Source organism: Danio rerio, chromosome 13, assembly GCF_049306965.1.
Source record: "Danio rerio strain Tuebingen ecotype United States chromosome 13, GRCz12tu, whole genome shotgun sequence".
Classification (NCBI taxonomy): Eukaryota; Metazoa; Chordata; class Actinopteri; order Cypriniformes; family Danionidae; genus Danio; species Danio rerio.
In genome coordinates this window covers 2,945,001-2,965,124 of record NC_133188.1, presented here as the reverse complement: position 1 = coordinate 2,965,124, position 20,124 = coordinate 2,945,001, and the positions used below count along the sequence as shown (strand labels likewise).

At 38.9% G+C, this 20,124-nt stretch overlaps 3 protein-coding genes across 11 annotated transcripts in view; all 3 read left to right on the top strand.

Annotated features, from left to right (window-relative positions):
• Positions 1-20,124, top strand: part of fbxo9 (F-box protein 9) — an 884,197-nt gene that overhangs the window by 255,778 nt on the left and 608,295 nt on the right. The gene's annotated exons all lie outside the window — the stretch shown is intronic.
• The window catches only part of pkdcca (protein kinase domain containing, cytoplasmic a), a 259,947-nt gene that overhangs the window by 134,215 nt on the left and 105,608 nt on the right, over positions 1-20,124 (top strand). The gene's annotated exons all lie outside the window — the stretch shown is intronic.
• eml4 (EMAP like 4) overlaps positions 12,880-20,124 on the top strand; it is a 127,086-nt gene continuing 119,841 nt past the window's right edge. For all 9 annotated transcript variants that reach the window (XR_012389083.1, XR_012389082.1, XR_012389080.1 and 6 more), the window contains exon 1: positions 12,880-13,208. Coding sequence is in view for 4 of the 9 variants with exons in the window: in XM_073920523.1 (XP_073776624.1) it covers positions 13,184-13,208 (25 nt within the window). In the remaining 5 variants the exon portion in view is untranslated. The remainder of the gene's footprint in view (positions 13,209-20,124) is intronic.

Here is a 20,124-nt window from a genome sequence, read left to right as displayed (position 1 = left end):
TCTGATTGGTTTATTCTCAAAACAAACCTATAACTCAAGAATAAGCTCAACCCTGTTAGACCATGCGCCACGGCGCAAAGCGGATTTTTTCCATCCTTATATTAGCAAAAGTGGATTCTGACACGCCCTGAAAGCTTTTGCGCCCTGTACTTTGCGCATGGATCGTCAAAATAAAGCCCTTAATCTTAAAAAAAGTGACTTTTATTCACATTTTTAATAGTTTAAAGTGATATATCAGCTTGGTAAGTTGTGACTTATTGAATACTGTTTCTGTTTCCAAGCCGCTACTCATTTGAATTGAGCAAATATTTGTTTATGCATAAGCTGTGTGTCAGCAAAGTGGCAGATTCCAAAACAAGACTAACCTCTTATGCTAATGAGGGAGAGATGGTCACTAGTGGGCGGGGCTTTCCTGCTCTGATGACACGTATAAATGTAGAATGTTATTGAAAGTGTTCCTGCAGACTTTTTTTATCAGAAGTGATTATTAATAATAAAATTAATAGATTTGAATCATTAGAAGCTGGTTATATTCACAGACTGTTATTACCCCTTATTATTAAACCCCCTATACAAGTGATTTTTGCATAATAGGTCCCCTTTAAAAGGGCATGGAAAATGTCTTGTACTTGTGAGTCTGTGTGAACATTTGTGTCAGTGCTCGCAGGAGGTAATGATAGCATAAAGTGATTTTACCCCTCACCACAAATGTACACTAATTAGTGTAAAACGCAGCACAGAATGGAGTTTTAATGGAGTTATGAAAACATGGCTAATGAGCCTAGCATCACACACATTCGTCACTCAGCAGCAGACACACACACACACACACACACACACACACACAGATGGTTCCAGTTCCCCAGTGATCCTCGATGGACGGCGCCATTCATCAGCGGTGCACAAAGGTTTTTATTATAGTTCTGAATTTTTAAAAGAGTTTTTATTTTTTTTTATTTGCTGTACACACATTTAACACTCAGGTAGCATATACACGTGCATATGCTACAGTATTCAAACATTATTAATGGCACTGTTAGATTTCTTTTTCTTTAAACATTTCATATTTTGCTTATATTTAGTTTCAGTTTTGTTGAAACTAAAGGGCACCTGGCGACGCAGTGGCACAGTAGGTAGTGCTGTCGCCTCACAGCAAGAAGGTCGCTGGTTCCATCCTCGGCTCAGTTGGCGTTTCTGTGTGGAGTTTGCATGTTCTCCCTGCGTTCGCATGGGTTTCCTCCGGGTGCTCTGGTTTCCCTCACAGTCCAAAGACATGCAGTACAGGTGAATTGGGTAGGCTAATATGTCCATAGTGTATGAGTGTGTGTGTGTGTGTGTGTGTGCGTGTGTGCATGTGTGTGTGTGTGTGAATGTTTCCCAGAGATGGGTTGTGGCTGAAAGGTCATCTGTTGCACTAAAACGTGCTGGATAAGTTGGCGGTTCATTCCGCTGTGGCGACCCCAATAAAGAGACTAAGCCAACAAGAAAATGAGTGAATGAATTAAAGGGCGCCTATGATGCATAATCAACTTTTGTAAGCTGTTTGTACAGAACTGTGTGCAGGTACAGTGTGTCCACTGTCAAAGTGAAGCGATATAAACCCTACAAGTTTATTTTTCTTAAATTTACTGACGTTAAAATAGGATCCGAATCCCAGTGATTTTAAGGTGCACCGCAACGTGACGTGCGGTTTCCCCGCCCACCGAATTGATTGACAGATCACACGTCCATAAAAAATGTCTGGAGACACCAAAGGCTTATCTTACATTTTGTAAAGGGGGTAAAACATATTCATTCATTCATTCATTCATTTTCTTTTTGGCTTAGTCCCTTCATTAATCTGGGGTCGCCACAGCGGAATGAACCGCCAATTTATCCAGCATATATTTTATGCCCTTCCAGCCGCAACCTATCTCTGGGAAACATCCACACACACTCATTCACACTCATACACTATGGACAATTTAGCCTACCCAATTCACCTGTACTGCATGTCTTTGGACTGTGGGGGAAACCAGAGCACCCGGAGGAAACCCACGCGAATGCAGGGAGAACATGCAAACTCCACATAGAAACACCAACTGACCCAGACGAGGCTCAAACCAGCGATTTTCTTGCTGTGAGGCGACAGCACTACCTACTGCGCCACTGCGTCGCTGGGTAAAATATATGCTCTTTCCAGGGCCGGATTAACCTATGGGCATTATGGGCACAGACCCAGGCACCCATCCACACTTAGATTTTGCCTACTTTTCATCACGAGAAAGACAAGTGGGAATCATTAATAAGTGTGTGTATTATGGAGGACTCAAATTCCTATTGGAGAGGTGTTATCCAAATCATGTGCATTACAAGTTTGTAGAAGTTATACATTGAAAATACCTTAAATATAAATTTTAGTACTGCTTCAGTGAACTTGAACAAGTATATTAAAATCCATTCATTTCCCCTAGCTGTATTAGTTTTCTTTTTTTAAAGTGTGCTTTAAATGCTTTAAAAATAAGTTAAATCTTTGTAGATTAGATATAAATGTAGTGTATATCAATTATTTTAAAAATGCGGGCAATACATTATATATTAATTTTATTTAACAAATATTGTTTTAATCTTATTTTTTTAAATCAACTATGGGGTGCGGCTATAGGGGGCCTTCAAGACATTGTGCCCAGGGGCCTCTAAATTATTAATCCATGCCTGGCCCTTTCAAAAAAAAAATGTAGATGTTATTATCAGTCTGTTAGTCTTAAGAATGCCTACAATCTAGTGTGCTGCAAAACAGTGACAAAAGAAGAAAGAAGCAGAAGAAAGAAGAAACAAGCTTGTGTATAGAGTGATGGCAGAATTTTCAGTTCATGCTGAACTATCCCTTTAACCATTTAGAGAGGATGGCGAATAGCGCTCAATCACTGAATTCACGGTTACCCGTGGCGGTGATGGGGTGGTGTCACAGATCAAAGTGTTGAGAGGGGGGGTTGTCATGGACGAAATGAAGAGGGTTGGGGAGTCACAGAAGAAAGTGAAGAACGGGGCGAGCGGGACAAGGGTGCGAGGACGGGGATCAGTAAAATGAGGATCCGGATCTGGCTTGTTCTAGCACAAATTAAGTCCTGGCTACATTACACATCAACTAAAGTTTACAATATGATATTGTCGTGGTATCGTAGGACCACCCCTTTAATGACATTATGGCAAACGGAGAGAAAAAATGCACATTTCAAAGCACTTCACGGGACCTTTTTTCTTATTTAAGAGAAATAACAAAATTTAAACTTTAGGAATTAAAATAAAATAACTATAAATTACTGGATTCAAACCTTCAAATACATTAAAAAATATCAAGAGAGATTATTTATCCATTCATTTATTGTCTTGTCGGCTTAGTCCCTTTATTAATCCGGGGTCGCCACAGCGGAATGAACCGCCAACTTATCCAGCAAGTTTTTACACAGCGGATGCCCTTCCAGCCGCAACCCACCTCTGGGAAACATCCACACACACATTCACTACAGACAATTTAGCCTACCCAATTCACTTGTACCGCATGTCTTTGGACTGTGGGGGAAACCGGAGCAACCGGAGGAAACCCACGTGAACGCAGGGAGAACATGCAAACTCCACACAGAAACACCAACTGAGCCGAGGTTCGAACCAGCGATCTTCTTGCTGTGAGGCGACAGCACTACTGCACCACTGCCTCGCCAGAGATTATTTATTTTTGCTAATTGTTAGTTTTTCTGTGACCAATGTTAGTTTAATTTAGTTTGTTTTTATTATTATTCAGTTTTGACCAACAGTTTTAGTCTTAGTTTTTGTTTCCGCTTACTAAAATAACCTTGCCGTGCACACCGCAGCCGGATTTAACAGAGCAGTTCACACAAAAATTACCATTTACTCAGAGGCTGAAAACCTTTGTTAGTTTCTGTTGAACACAAAAGATAACATTTTGAACTGTTGGTTTTTTTATGACTATGGAAGTCAACGATTATAGCATTTTTCAAAATATCTTCTTTTGTCTTCAACAGAAGAAAGAAACAAGCTTGTGTATAGAGTAATGGCAGAATTTTCAGTTCAGGCTGAACTATCCCTTTAACCATTTAGAGAGGATTAAGAAAATCACTGAATTCAGGGTTACCCTGCGACATTTCTCAAACGTGTGCTGTGTAAATAGACATAAACATAAATGCATTTTTTGTGGTGATTGACACACAGGCCTCACTGTGGTGTGACGCCTCACTGTGGACACTAGAGGGCGCGAAAACACTGTTAAAGAGACAGCGTGGGTCTCGGTGGAAATCATGAAAACAGTAGCATGATCATGTCAAGCCGTTTTGACTTGTATTCATTGTTATGATATGAATTAAATTGTTGATATCACAATTGAATTGCTGATACAAATGTCTCGTTGATATTTAAATTACATTTGCATTATTAACAATTAATTATTAAAATCAACAATTCAATTATCATGACTATAAAATGTTCACTCTTGCAATCTAGAATTTAATTTCATCTAAAATATTTCATTCTTGATATCTGAAATTTCATTTTCAGTATAGTTAAATGTCAACACTGCCATTCAAATGTAATTGTGTTGACATCATGAATAAATTTCTTGATATCTACAGTAGTTAAAATTCCAATTTCACCTATCAGAAGTGCAATTCTTACTAGTAAAGATCTTTATTTTTTATATAAGTCGACAAGGGTTATAGTGCAAATGTCTATTTTTGATATAAACTTTGCTACTAGTTCATATTCATGTTTTACACAGCGGATGTCCTTCCAGCTGCAACCCAGTACTGGAAAACATCCCTACACACTCTCATTCACACAAACTCATACACTACGGCCAAAAAGTAGTATTCAACTTTCCTTAATCAGAGTTTATCCATTTGAATAAGAAGAAAATATTAAAACATAATAATAATAATAATAATAATAATAATAATAATAATAATAATGAGCTTCTCAATTTTCTAGCCTGTCTTGTAAAAAACACATTTGAAAACTCATGGATAACAACAATTCCTAAATTAGTATTCAAAATTATTTAATAGGGTCTGCTTTTGGTGCTTCGTCATTATTTGTTTCATGAACGACACGATTCAGAGTTTAGAAAAAAGTTACATGTAGAGTGTTGTCTCTATTTAAAACAATACAGTAGCGAAAGATGACTCATCGTATGTCAGATTGTATGTTATCTTACACAGCTGGATGAAAAAGATTTGTTAGCATTGGCCAAAACTGATTAGTCATACGGAAGTGACAGCAAACAGAGGATTCCGCTTGCTCCTAAAGTCTTTTTTGATGGGTTATTTTTACTATTTATGATGGAATATAGCATTTGTCAAAATAGGACACATGTATGGGACAAATTCTGGACCTTTGTCAGTGAGGAGTGGGTCTTTCGAACCACCTGAACCCCCTCTGGCTACGGGCTTGCCCTACCTTCTTCTCACAACTTTCCTCACCCATTTTTTTTTTTAAATTTGAGGTTGACTTGAATTAAAAGTGGAGGTTCATGACCCTTTAAGGAGTGCTTTAATTTTCAACTAGATAATGTTTTTTTTATTGCATCTTAATGTCCACTAATTAACGTTTTTTCATTTTCAAAATTATTGACCCTCCTGTGAATTTTTTATTTTTCAAATATTTGCCAAATGATGTATAAAAGAGCAACGGATTTTTGACAGTATTTCCTGTGATATTTTTTCTTCTGGAAAAAGTCTTGTTTAATTTATTTCGGCTATAATAAAAGTTTTTAGTTTTTTTAAATGATTTTAAAGTCTAGGGCCCCATCACACACCCGGCGTAATAAGGCGCAAGACCTGTTTGCCCCGACGCAGAGCGTATTTTCCCATCCCTAAAATAGCAAAAGTAGATTCGGACACGCCTTTAATGCTTTTGCGCCAAGAGCTTTAGACTTTGCGCATAGATCGTTAAAATAGAGACCAATATTATGAGCCACCTTAAGCAATATTTATTTTCCAATGTCTACAGAACAAACCATCGTTATACAATGACTTGCCTAATAATTAACCTAATTCAGTTAAGCCTTTATTTATAATTCAGGAGGGCTAATAATTCTGACTTCAACCGTAACTATAAATGTACAAATCAACGTTGACTGTAATTATTCTCAATCTATGAAACCAAACCCATCCTTCTGGAAGAGTATTTCGGGTTTGTGGATCAATAACATGTGTAACTTTAAAGTACAGTACTGTTCAAATCTGTTAAACACACTATTAATCATCACTGACATGGAATGTGTATTGAGTTTTACTTGGATTCCCGGCAAAGGTTGAGGTGAGATTTTAAACTGGCTCTGGTTGGCCAAACAATGCACCGCTCACATCTGGATCGGCTCATTTGAAAGCAGTGAAAATTTGCCAAAAGGGAGACTTGGAAGGGAAATCATGTCAGGCGGCATCAGTTAGCTGTAACGTATGGGGATGACTCACTGCAAATCTCTTACACTCAACTTATTCCTAAACTCCCATAGTCTGCTGATGAATTATTAACGTCCACCATGCTGGCTGGAGTTTGAGCCATTCGTCAACTTCAAAGAGGAAGAAAAATAGCTACTGAGCAATGCCATGCAAATGTCAAGTTTTTCCCAAAATAGTGAAACTCTTTCTACGTTGTTTGCTTAGGCTTGTATTTTGCAGTACTGTAAAAATGTCTTGTGTTTTCAAACAATTATATTTGATTTAACAAAGTCACACAAGTCGCAGTTTCACATCCGTAACAAAGAGGCGTCACATCCACAACAAAGCTTTTTCCTCCTAAATGTCAAATCAAATAAAATCAATCATGTTTGTTCTATAGAGAGCATCTCTTATCGTTCGATTAGCATTGTTTCTTTTTGGTTACTTCATTTATTAATTTTCTTGTCGGCTTAGTCCCTTTATTAATCCGGGGTCGCCACAGCGGAATGAACCGCCAACTTATCCAGCAAGTTTTTACACAGCGGATGCCCTTACAGCCGCAACCCACCTCTGGAAAACACACACACACACACACACACACACACACACACACACACACACACACACACAGACACTCATACACTCATACACTATGGACAATTTAGCCTACCCAATTCACCTGTATCGCATGTCTTTGGACTGTGGGGGAAACCGGAGCACCCGGAGGAAACCCACGCGAAGGCAGGGAGAACATGCAAACTCCACACAACTGAGCCGAGGATCAAACCAGCGACCCAGCAACCTTCTTGCTGTGAGACGACAGCACTACCTACTGCGCCACTGCCTCGCCTGTTTCTTTTGGGTTGTGCTGTTTAATTCACAGAATTTCTACGAAGTTGAATATTGTAAATATTCAATATTGTAATATTGTAAGTATTATTGTATACTGTAAATTCTTTGCTCACATCCATAATAACACATGTTTATTTTCCGTATTTAATATAAAAAATGTCTACAGATTGATATTTTTCTGATCCCTTAACTCTGTGGTGAGTTGTTTTTGGAAAATATAAACAATATATTATTAGCATATACAGTACATCCTCTACATTGTGAAAAAAAAATAAAAGGTTGGGCTAACTTAAAGGCTTAAAGAAACTGGCTGCAAAGAGATTGAGTTTATTCAACTTTAGCAGTTGAAGTTGTGCCAATTTATTTCTTTAAGTTGAGTTAACTTAAAATTTTAAAGCAACTGACTGCAAGGAAATTGAGTTTTTTCAACGTCAGTGGTTCAAGTTGTGCCAAGTAATTTCTTTGAGTTAACTTAAAATTTGAACGCAACCGGCAGCACAGAAATTAAGTTTATACAGCTTTAGTGGTGAAAGTTGTGCCAAATTATTTCTTTAAGTTGAGTTAACCTAAAGAAATTGAGTGTATTCAACGTCAGTGGTTGAATTTATATATATATATATATATATATATATATATATATATATATATATATATATATATATATATATATATATATATATATATATATACTGTATATATATATATTTTTTTTTTGAGTTAACTTAAAGTTTTAAAGCAACTGCCTGCAAGGAAATTTTGAGTTTATTCAACTTTAGTTGTTGAAGTTGTGCCAAATTATTTCTTTAAGTTGACTTAACTTAAAGTTTTAAAGCAACTGACTGCAAGGAAATTGAGTTTTTTCAACATCAGTGGTTCAAGTTGTGCCAAGTAATTTCTTTGAGTTAACTTAAAATTTGAACGCAACCGGCAGCACAGAAATTAAGTTTATTTAGCTTTAGTGGTGAAAGTTGTGCCAAACTATTTCTTTAAGTTGAGTTAACCTAAAGAAATTGAGTATATTCAACGTCAGTGGTTGAATTTATATATATATATATATATACTGTATATATATATATATTTTCTTTTTTGAGTTAACTTAAAGTTTTAAAGCAACTGCCTGCAAGGAAATTTTGAGTTTATTCAACTTTAGTTGTTGAAGTTGTGCCAAATTATTTCTTTAAGTTGACTTAACTTAAAGTTTTAAAGCAACCAGCTGCAAAGAAATTGAATTTATTCAACGTCAGTGGTTGAAGTTGTGCCGAATTATTTTTTTAGGTTCACTTAAAGTTTTAAAGCAACCGGCTGCAAATAAATTGAGTTTTTAAACATCAGAGGTTGAAATTGTGCCAAATTACTTCTTTGAATTAAAATTTGAAAGCAACCAGCTGCATGGAAATAGAGAGTTTATTCAAAGTCAGTGGTTGAAGTTGTGCCAAATTATTTCTTTAAGTTGAGTAAACTTAAAATTTGAAAGCAACCGGCTGCACGGAAATTAAGTTTATTCAACTTTAGTGGTTGAAGTTGTGCCAAATTATTTCTTTAAGTTGACTTAACTGAAAGTTTTAAAGCAACTGACTGCAAAGAAATTGAATATATTCAACGTCAGTGGTTGAAGTTGTGTCAAATTATTATTTATTTTAGTTGAGTTAACTTAAAGTTTTAAAGCAACCGGCTGCAAAGAAATTGAGTTTATTCACTTTTAGTAGTTGAAGTTATGCATAATTATTTCTTTAATTTGAGTTAACTTAAAGTTTTAAAACAACCGGCTGCAAAGAAATTTTGAGTTTATTCAGTTTGAGTGGTTGACTGAAAAGGCTGGTTTAAGTTAAGTTTACTTTAAGGAATAAGTAGATTTAACTCAACTTTAAGAAAAATTACTTGACACAACTTCAACTGCTGAAGTTTACAAACTCAAAACTTCTTTGCAGCTGGTTGACTAAACATTTTAAGATATCTCAACTAACTTCTTATTATTTTTACAGTGTGAACTTATGTTTTGAGTTTTTACTGTCACATCCGTAACGCTGGAATTGCTCTACTGCACATTAGAGACCGCAGCTTTTGGCCCAGAGACGGAGAGAGAAAACAAAGCAGAAGAACGATTCCTCCAGTCCTCCCTCTTCCTTCAGGAGTGAAAAAAGAAAGAGAGCTTTGTGCGATTTTTCTCTTTCTGGCTGGAGCGAGAGGTCAGACTCTGCCAGGAAGTCTTCGGGAAGCTATAATGCTGACAATACAGTTTATCCCGAGATGAACGCATCTCTTCCCCATCAGAGAAGATCCCAGCATGCTGATTCAATGGGGACAATCTCTGTCTGTGTCCTAATTCACCACATCTAGCCCCATCTACCACAATGAGTCCTCGTATTTACAAAGATCAGCAGCTGGAAGCAAGAGCACCAGTGTCCAGAAGCAGCCGTCGCATACAGAGACGTCTGTTTGCTCAACACAATAGTCTGAAACTTTGGTATTCAGCGAAACACTGTTCTGGTTTCTTCTAATTGGCCCAATGCTCGACATGATGCCCCTCGCATTGTTTCTGGCGCCTTCAAAATTCACTTAATCGCATAATGTGAATCTCCAGTGTGGAAATACCCTCGTTAGAAACACTTACAAACTGTGGGCCCCTCTTGAATCGATGTAATTCTTCATGTGAAACAATTGTTGGCATGCAGAGTTCGCAGACACAGGTCAGAATGATTCGCCCTCCTGTGAATTTGAACCTGTCTTTTAAAAATATTTGCCAAATGATGTTTAACAGAGCAGTGAATTTCTCACAGTATTTCCTATAATCTTTTTTCTTCTGGAGAAATAAGAATAAAAAATAAAAGCAGTTCATTTTTTATCAACCTTTTTAAGGTCAATATTATTAGCCCCCTTAAGCAATATTTTTTTTCTGATTGTCTACAGAAAAAACCACGATAATAAATACAATGATTTGCCTAATTACCTTAATGCACCTAATAAACCTAGTGAAGCCTTTAAATGTCACTTTAAGCTGTACAGAAGTGTCTTGAAGAATATCTAGTCTAATATTGTGTGCTGTCATCATGATAAAGATAAATGAAATCAGTTATTAGAAATAAAAATTATTAAAGTTATTAAAAATGTTGAGAAATGTGTTGAAAAAAAAAACAGAAATTAAGAGGAAAAATATTGAGGGGGGCTAATAATTCTGACCTTAGCTGTATTTTCTGTGACTGCTACCATAATGATCCAGTGTTAAGTTTGAGGGGCAGATGTTGCAAACTTATTTAACCCTTAAAGTCAGCATGAAATAGAATGTAAGATCGTCCTTTTTTCTGCTATCATGATGTACATCCACTTGAAATGGTCCTGAAATGACAAAAAAAAAAAAAAAAACATTTTGGCTGATGGATGATTTTACTGTTTGGAAGGCAATTGGATTGTTGAAAGATGGGTGTTGCTAGCAAAATGAGGGAAGATTGACGAATGGACGAATTCAGAGCAGAAGTGAGACATGCACTGGTAGCATCGCACTAATAATTGTTAGTTCCACACTAAAACACTGATAGCCCCACCCTAAATGACTGATAGCTCCGCCCTAAAGAACTGATAGCTCCACCCTAAAGAACTGATAGTTTTGCACAAAAGGATTGATAGCCCCACCCTAGATGACTGACAGCCCCACCCTAAATGGCTGATAGCCCCACCCTAAATGATGGATAGCTCCACCCTAAATGGCTGACAGACCTGCAATTAAGGACTGATAGCCCCACCCTAAATGACTGATTGCTCTGCCCTAAAGAACTGATAGCCCCACCCTAAATGACTGATAGCTCCGCCCTAAAGGATTGATAGCCCCACCCTAAATGACTGATAGCTCCACCCTAAAGGACTGATAGCCCCACCCTAAATGACTGATAGCTCCGCCCTAAAGGACTGATAGCCCCACCCTAAATGACTGATAGCTCCGCCCTAAAGGACTGATAGCCCCACCCTAAATCACTGATAGCTTCGCCCTAAAGGACTGATAGCCCCACCCTAAATGACTGATAGCTCCGCCCTAAAGGACTGATAGCCCCACCCTAAAGAACTGATAGTTTTGCACAAAAGGATTGATAGCCCCACCCTAGATGACTGACAGCCCCACCCTAAATGGCTGATAGCCCCACCCTAAATGACTGATAACTCTGCCCTAAAGGACTGATAGCTCCATCCTAAAAGATTGATAGTCCCGCCCTAAAGGACCCATAGACCCACCCTAGATGACTGACAGCCCCACCCTAAATGGCTGATAGCCCCACCCTAAACGATGGATAGCTCCACCCTAAATGGCTGACAGACCTGCAATTAAGGACTGATAGCCCCACCCTAAATGACTGATTGCTCTGCCCTAAAGAACTGATAGCCCCACCCTAAATGACTGATTGCTCCGCCCTAAAGGATTGATAGCCCCACCCTAAATGACTGATAGCTCCACCCTAAAGGACTGATAGCCCCACCCTAAATAACTGATAGCTCCGCCCTAAAGGACTGATAGCCCCACCCTAAATGACTGATAGCTCCGCCCTAAAGGACTGATAGCCCCACCCTAAAGAACTGATAGTTTTGCACAAAAGGATTGATAGCCCCACCCTAGATGACTGACAGCCCCACCCTAAATGGCTGATAGCCCCACCCTAAATGACTGAAAACTCTGCCCTAAAGGACTGATAGCTCCATCCTAAAAGATTGATAGTCCCGCCCTAAAGGACCCATAGACCCACCCTAGATGACTGACAGCCCCACCCTAAATGGCTGATAGCCCCACCCTAAATGATGGATAGCTCCACCCTAAATGACTGACAGACCTGCAATTAAGGACTGATAGCCACACCCTAAATGACTGATAGCTCCACCCTAAAGGACAGATAGCCCCACCCTAAATGACTGATAGCTCCGCCCTAAAGGACTGATAGCCCCACCCTAAATGACTGATTGCTCTGCCCTAAAGAACTGATAGCCCCACCCTAAATGACTGATAGCTCCACCCTAAAGGACTGATAGCCCCACCCTAAATCACTGATAGCTCCGCCCTAAAGGACTGATAGCCCCACCCTAAATGACTGATAGCTCTGCCCTAAAGGACTGGTAGCCACACCCTAAATTGCTGATAGCTCCGCCTTAAAGAACTGAAAGTCCCCCCCCACCCACACACACACTAAAAGCTCCGCCTTAAATTACCGTTAGTTCCGCCCTAAAGGGAACAAGTGGAGTATGAGTAAACGGTGACAGAAGGTTCATTTTTAGGTGAACTGTCCCTTTAAACACTGTTTTTCCCCAGCTTATAGTACTGTATAACTACTGTACGATAACAGTATCAGATATAACTTTAATGCAAATTACAACAAATTTCAAATGAAGCAACACGTGTATTTTCTGAGAGATAGCTTAAGCAAATAACCACAAACAAACCAATTAAAACATACTTGACAGTCCAAGAAGTCGACAGAGTTCATATCATACACAAGCACAGACAGTAGTGCGCACTTACAGTGAATACTAGATAGCTGTTGTGTCGAGATGCTCCGGTTGTCCGACAGTGGCGCAGTCGCGCTCGGGCAGGGGATGGGAAGCTTGCCGTGCCAAAGCAGGCGGAGTCGGAAACGCGAAAAAATCAGCTCCGGTGCTCCCTCCCTTCCCCGCCGGAGGTGCAAACGACAGTGCTGGAGCAGCTAAGGGAGCCGCCGCGATTGACTGCCCCAGAAAAGCGCTGCGTTGCCCGGACTGAGAATCAGCCGCCAGTCGGTCATCCCTTTATCCCTGCAGTTAAGCGGATCAGATATAGTGGAGTCCACGCCACGATACACGAGCTCTCTCTGCTGTATTCTTCACAAAAAAGAGGACGGTTCCCCCTTGGTCGCTTTGGGAATTTCTCCCTGGATAATTTACCCCCAGAAATGGACGGTTTCGCCGGTAGTCTAGGTGAGTGTGCTGCAGTGTTATGCCTATTAATAGGTGCGTGTTGTGCAGACATGGCGAGTGTGGAATGTGTGCGCGCTTTACACTGTCTGTCGTGGGCAGAAAGCGTTGTGTCAAGATTCATACCACGGCTCTTGGTGGCCGTATATCTTTAACCCGTCTGTTTATTTCCGTTGTTAAAACCCCGCTGTGACAAGGCATTGGAAAATGCTCCGAACACGCCACGCGCTGGTGCTCGCGTTGTATGCTAGATTTATAAGAAGCACCAATGTTTACTTGCATGCGATGCAGCATTACACTCGCAGGTAAAGCTCTGGTTGTGTGGAAATCAAATACTGGAATGACACACACGCGTATTAATTTCCTCTAACAGTGCAAGAGAATCGCATACATGCAGTGTTGATGATATGCTAATGTTTATGATTGAGGTAAAGTTGGTTTTATATTAATTTTTAAACAGAGACACGGTGCTTATATTGTTTACCACGCTACTTTGAATATTGGGTCTGAAATTGCATTCAAGTATGACTAAATAAGCAACATCATTAGCACTATTCAACTGACTGTCAACAATGTTGATCTTTCATAGTCATCGGATGATGATAATAGGGTTTCCTTATTTAGATTTTGCAAGCAATACTTTTCTGGAGTTATATTAACTTTACCCCAAATATGTTTATGTATATTACAATTGTAAGATAAGCACATCACAATTTTACAACAAACATGCAAATGAGTCCAATTGCAAGCTAGCAAATATTACATTCATACTTGTCAGCATTGGGATGTGAAAATAAGGGATTCCCCCCCCAAAAAATATCCCCAAAATGACTAAATCTGCAAATATAGAGCTGTTTCCTTTTAAATAAACAGCTGAAACGGCCAGTAATATATTTTTATTATTATTCATTATTATTATTATTATTATTATTTACAACGGATTGAATACTTATACAGTTGAAGTCAGAATTATTAGCCCCTCTGTTTATTTTTTCCTCCAATTTCTGTTTAACGGAGAGCAGATTTCTTCAGCACATTTATGAACATAATAGTTTTAATAACTCATTTCTAATAACTGATTTATTTTAACAAAAAAAATATAGCTTAAAGAGAGCTAATAATTTTGACCTTAAAATGGTGTTTAAAAAACTGAAAACTGCATTTATTCTAGCCGGAATAAAACAAATAAGACTTTCTCCAGAGGAAAAAATATTATCAGACATACTGTGAAAATTTCCTTGCTCTGTTAAACATCATTTGGGAAATATTTAAAAAATAAATTCACAGCAGGGCTAATAATTGTGACTTCAGCTGTACATTATGAGTCTGTGTTGGACTTTGCTGTGTGGTTGTTGACCTGAGGAAGTCCCATCATGTAACAGCTGATCAATGAAATGCAGCGCTGCTGATTATATAACTGTGTTCTGTTGCTTGGTTACACTCGGAGGAGGCTTGAGCGCTCCATTCCTCCTGCACTGAGTTACAGTGCTGAGATGTGAAGCATGAACTGTACAAGTCCGGTGTACAGTATGATGGAAAACGAACTGTTTTGGCAATGCATTTGTAGCACTACACTGTGCTATGTTTACTTTTAATGCAACACCTGGGGTCTGTTATTCTTGACTTGCCTAACTGATCTAAGATGATTTGGCAGATCCTGGATCTGTTAATCTTGATAACTGATCTCTGGCTAATTTGGTTCTTCAAACAAGTTCGCGAATCGGATTAAAATGTCTAGATGAACTGATCTGAGATCGCTGCGTGTGTTGTGAAGGACTGATCTATCGATCCTCGAAATCATGATCAGCAATGCAGCGATTGGCTGACAGCGCAGCAGCGTAATGACATCATCTAATTAATATTCAATTATCCATGTGAGCAAAATTTATATTTTGCTCACATATTTATATATGCCTTTTTAACTTTTAATGTTTACAATGCAAATCCAATTAGATCCACTTTATTTGGTAAACAAAGCAAGTGTCTCATATAATATCTCTACTAAAAGACTGTAAATATTACTGTAACTATATTGTAAAACTATAATATGAAAATGTTCATATTCAGTCAGAGAGTGGAAGAAGCGTGAAACTTAATTTCTAATGTCAAAGATGAAGGTATCAGACACAAAAGTGCAGCGAGCGTGTATTAAAACCACGTCTCGCCAAAGGTTTTTCACCACAGGTACATCCGTCAGAGTCCGTCTGCTCCTCACACGCAACCTCAGCGCAAACCTGAAAACTGGCACCTCTGTCACTTTCGCTCCTTCGTCAGACATGGCACAAGCACAAAAGCAACCCACTTCTTCAGAGTTATCGATATGACGTGCAGACACATTCGAGTTCGTGGAAGATCTACATGTGGTTTTCCACAGTCTGATATGTGGCTTTGGTGATGACGACAGAAGTGCTAGACCTGAAAGATGTGTGCGCGTGTAGACAGACTGATTTCCTTTCCGGACACCTGCCATGTGGGTCAGTGACTTGAGGAAAATATTGCTTGCAAGATATTTTTTCAATCTGCTTTATAGTGCATGTGTCAGATTGTTTAGAAATGCACTTTGCATTAATGTGGCCTTTGGAAAGCTTGAGGATGATTTTCATGAAAGGGAAATTTGTGCTGTAGTGTCAATAGTTGTTCAAATCTAGAATCGGGTTTTATTCAAGTTTTTTCTTGCACTAAAATTAGAAACAAACTCTTGTTTTTTGCCTTTAATTTTTTTTCTTGTTGCCAAAAACACCCCTAATGAAACCAATCTAAAACAAACATGGAGATTAATAAATGTGTATGTGTATGTATGTATATATTTGTGTGTGTATGTATATAGGGCTGGGGGATTAATTCAAGAGTAATCTAAATCGACATTAAGAACCCATAATCGTTCAAAATTTTTCAATTACTTTCCCTACCGCTTGTTGAGTTAGGCTGAGGCTGGTTCATACTTCCATGGCCACTTTGCAGCCACATCTGATCTCTGATCAAGTAGGACGATGGACCTGTTCTACACTGATGATGATTGGAAGCTGAGCCAGAGATGCCTTGAGACGGCATGTTTTGCAGGTTTATTAATGTCTTTTGAAATTATTATTTTTACTATTATTATTATTATTATTAGTACCACTACGTTTATCTTTATAATAATAATAATAATAATAATAATAATTATTATTAGGCTGGCTTGTCAAAGCCAACCTACTGTTATGCTATTTAAACTTATTATTATTATTTTTATTTATTATTCTTCTTCTGAGACTAAAATTCAAAATCTATCTGCTCCTTGAACTTTCAAACTATGACCACCAAACTCACACCAGACCTCCAAACTGGTCTGACTCTTTATGCTATATCTTTTCCAACTGATCCGACTTTCGGTTTTCCGAAAAACGTCCCGGGACTGTCGGAAAAATCCCATAGACTTAACATTGGATCAAACTTTGTGACCTCATAACTCTGCGTCAGACTGTTGCACAGACTTCTAACTGGGCTCATTTAACTCAGACTATCAAACTGCCAATGACTGATCACCTTTAAACTTTCTAGCCACGCCCTAGCAACCACTTTTGGACCCTAGTAACTGTCCCATAGACTTCCATTCAATAGACTCTCATTGACTTAACATGGGATCAAACTTTGTGAGCTCATAACTCTGAATCAGACTGTCCTACAGACTAATGGCTGAGCTCATTTAACTCCGAATACCAAACTGCCAATAACTGATGAGCTTTTAACTTTCTAGCCACTCCCCTAACTACCACATACTGCACCCTAGCAACTGTCCCATAGACTTCCATTACAAAGACTCTCATTGACTTTACATGGGATCAAACTTTGTGTGCTCATAACTCTGAAACAGACTATCCTACAGACTAATGGCTGAGCTCATTTAACTCCGACTACCAATCTGCCAATAACTGATGAGCTTTTAACTTTGTAGCCACACCCCTAACTACCACATACTGCACCCTAGCAACTGTCCCGTAGACTTCCATTACAAAAGACTCTCATTGACTTTACATGGGATCAAACTTTGTGAGCTCATAACTCTGCATCAGACTGTCATAGAGACTAATGGCTGAGCTCATTTAACTCAGTCTAGCCAGCAGCCAATCACTGATGGCCTTTTAACTTTCTAGCCACACCCCTAACTACCACATACTGCACCCTAGCAACTGTCCCATAGACTTCCATTACAAAGACTCTCATTGACTTTACATGGGATCAAACTTTGTGTGCTCATAACTCTGAAACAGACTGTCCTACAGACTAATGGCTGAGCTCATTTAACTCCGACTACCAATCTGCCAATAACTGATGAGCTTTTAACTTTGTAGCCACACCCCTAACTACCACATACTGCACCCTAGCAACTGTCCCGTAGACTTACATTACAAAAGACTCTCATTGACTTTACATGGGATCAAACTTTGTGAGCTCATAACTCTGCATCAGACTGTCATAGAGACTAATGGCTGAGCTCATTTAACTCAGTCTAGCCAGCAGCCAATCACTGATGGCCTTTTAACTTTCTAGCCACACCCCTAACTACCACATACTGCACCCTAGCAACTGTTCTACAGACAGTAATTAGCTGTGCTATTAAATGCTTATAATTCTAACATGCTAATGACATGCCAATCATGCTAGCAACATGCTACTCATATGCTAATCATGCTAATGACATGCTAACTCATACTGGAAACATGCTAATGACATGCTAATTTGTACTAGAATAATGCTAGTAACATGCTAATTCATACTAGACTGATGTTAATAACTGGCCTACATGCATATCTTTGCTTAGCATTGTCCTATTGACTTGGGGGATGGCTCATCTGACTCAGACAACCAATGAGCATCTCAATATGATAATGAAGCTCACAAGCCACGCCCCCAAATTGATTCCATAGACTTCCATTAAAATAGGCCAAGATGCATATCTTTGCATAGCAGTGTCATAGAGACATGGGGGTTGGTTCATTTGACTTAGACAGCCAACCACATTCAAGTGCACTCTGTAACCTCGCCCATAGCAACAAAACAAAGTACCCTAGCAACCATTCATCAACAGCTATATCTCAGCATCCGAACATCATAGAGACTTGGAGATTGGCTCGTTTGACTCATGCTAGCAAACGGAACTTCCTATATGCTACACATGCTAGCAGTGATTAGCTACATGCTAATATTGACTAGCCAAGTACTGTAACTTGCTAGAAATGCTTACTAAGTATAAATGTTTTATCAAGCATGTATGTGAGGCTTGCCTAGTAACCAACCAGGGTACCCTAGCAACTGCCTAGCAACCACCCAAATTACCCCAGCAACCGCCTAGCAACCACCTAGCAACGGCCTAGTAATGCCTTAGTAAGGGCCTAGCGACCACTCAGGACACCCTAGCAACCGCCTAGCAACGCCTTAGCAACCACTCAAAATACCTTAGCAACCACCTAGCAACACCTTAGCAACCACCTAGCAACCACTTGGGACACCTTAGCAACCGCCTAGCAACACCTTAGCAACCACCTAGCAACCACTCAGAACACCCTAGCAACTGCCTAGCAACGCCTTAGCAACCACCTAGCAACCACTCAGGACACCCTAGCAACCACCTAGCAACCACCTTAGCAACCACCTAGCAACCACTCAGAACACCCTAGCAACCACCTAGCAACGCCTTAGCAACCACTCAGAATACCCTAGCAACCATCTAGCAACCACTTAGGACACCTTAGCAACCACCTAGCAACACCTTAGCAACCACCTAGCAACCACTCAAAACACCCTAGCAACCGCCTAGCAACACCTTAGCAACCACCTAGCAACCACTTAGGACACCCTAGCAACCGTCTATCAACACCTTAGCAACCACCTAGCAACACCTTAGCACATGCTAATTCGTGCTAGAATCATGCTAACAACATGCTAATTCATGCTAGAATCATGCTAACAACATGCTAACTTCATGCTAGAATCATGCTAATTCATGCTAAAATCGTGCTAGTAACATGCTAATTCATACTGGAATCATGCTAGTAACATGCTAATTCATGCTAGAATCATGCTAATAACATGCTAATTCATACTGGAATCATGCTAGTAACATGCTAATTCATGCTAGAATCATGCTAATAACATGCTAATTCATACTAGAATCAACCTAATGACATGCTAATTCATACTAGACTCATGCTAGTAACATGCTAATTCATACTGGAATCATGCTAGTAACATGCTAATTCATGCTAGAATCATGCTAATAACATGCTAATTCATACTGGAATCATGCTAGTAACATGCTAGTTCATCCTAGAATCATGCTAGTAACATGCTAATTTATGCTAGAATCATGCTAGTAACATGCTAACTCATGCTAGAATCATGCTAATAACATGCTAACTCATACTAGAATCATGCTAATAACATGCTAATTCACACTAGAATCATGCTAATTCATACTAGAATCATGCTAGTGACATGCTAATTCATGTTAGAATCATGCTAGTAACATGTTTATTCATGCTAGAATCATGCTAATAACATGCTAATTTAGACTAGAATCATGCTAGTAACATGCTAATTCATACTAGACTCATGCTAGTGACATGCTAATTCATACTAGAATCATGCTAATAACATGCTAATTCATGCTAGAATCATGCTAATAACATGCTAATTTATACTAGAATCATGCTAGTAACATGCTAATTCATACTACACTCATGCTAGTGACATGCTAATTCATACTAGAATCATGCTAGTGACATGCTAGTTCATACTAGAATCTTGCTAATAACATGCTAATTCATGCTAGAATCATGCTAATAACATGCTAATTCATGCTAGAATCATGGTAGTAACATGCTAATTTTACTACAATCATGCTAATAACACACTAATTCATGCTAGAATTATGCTAGTA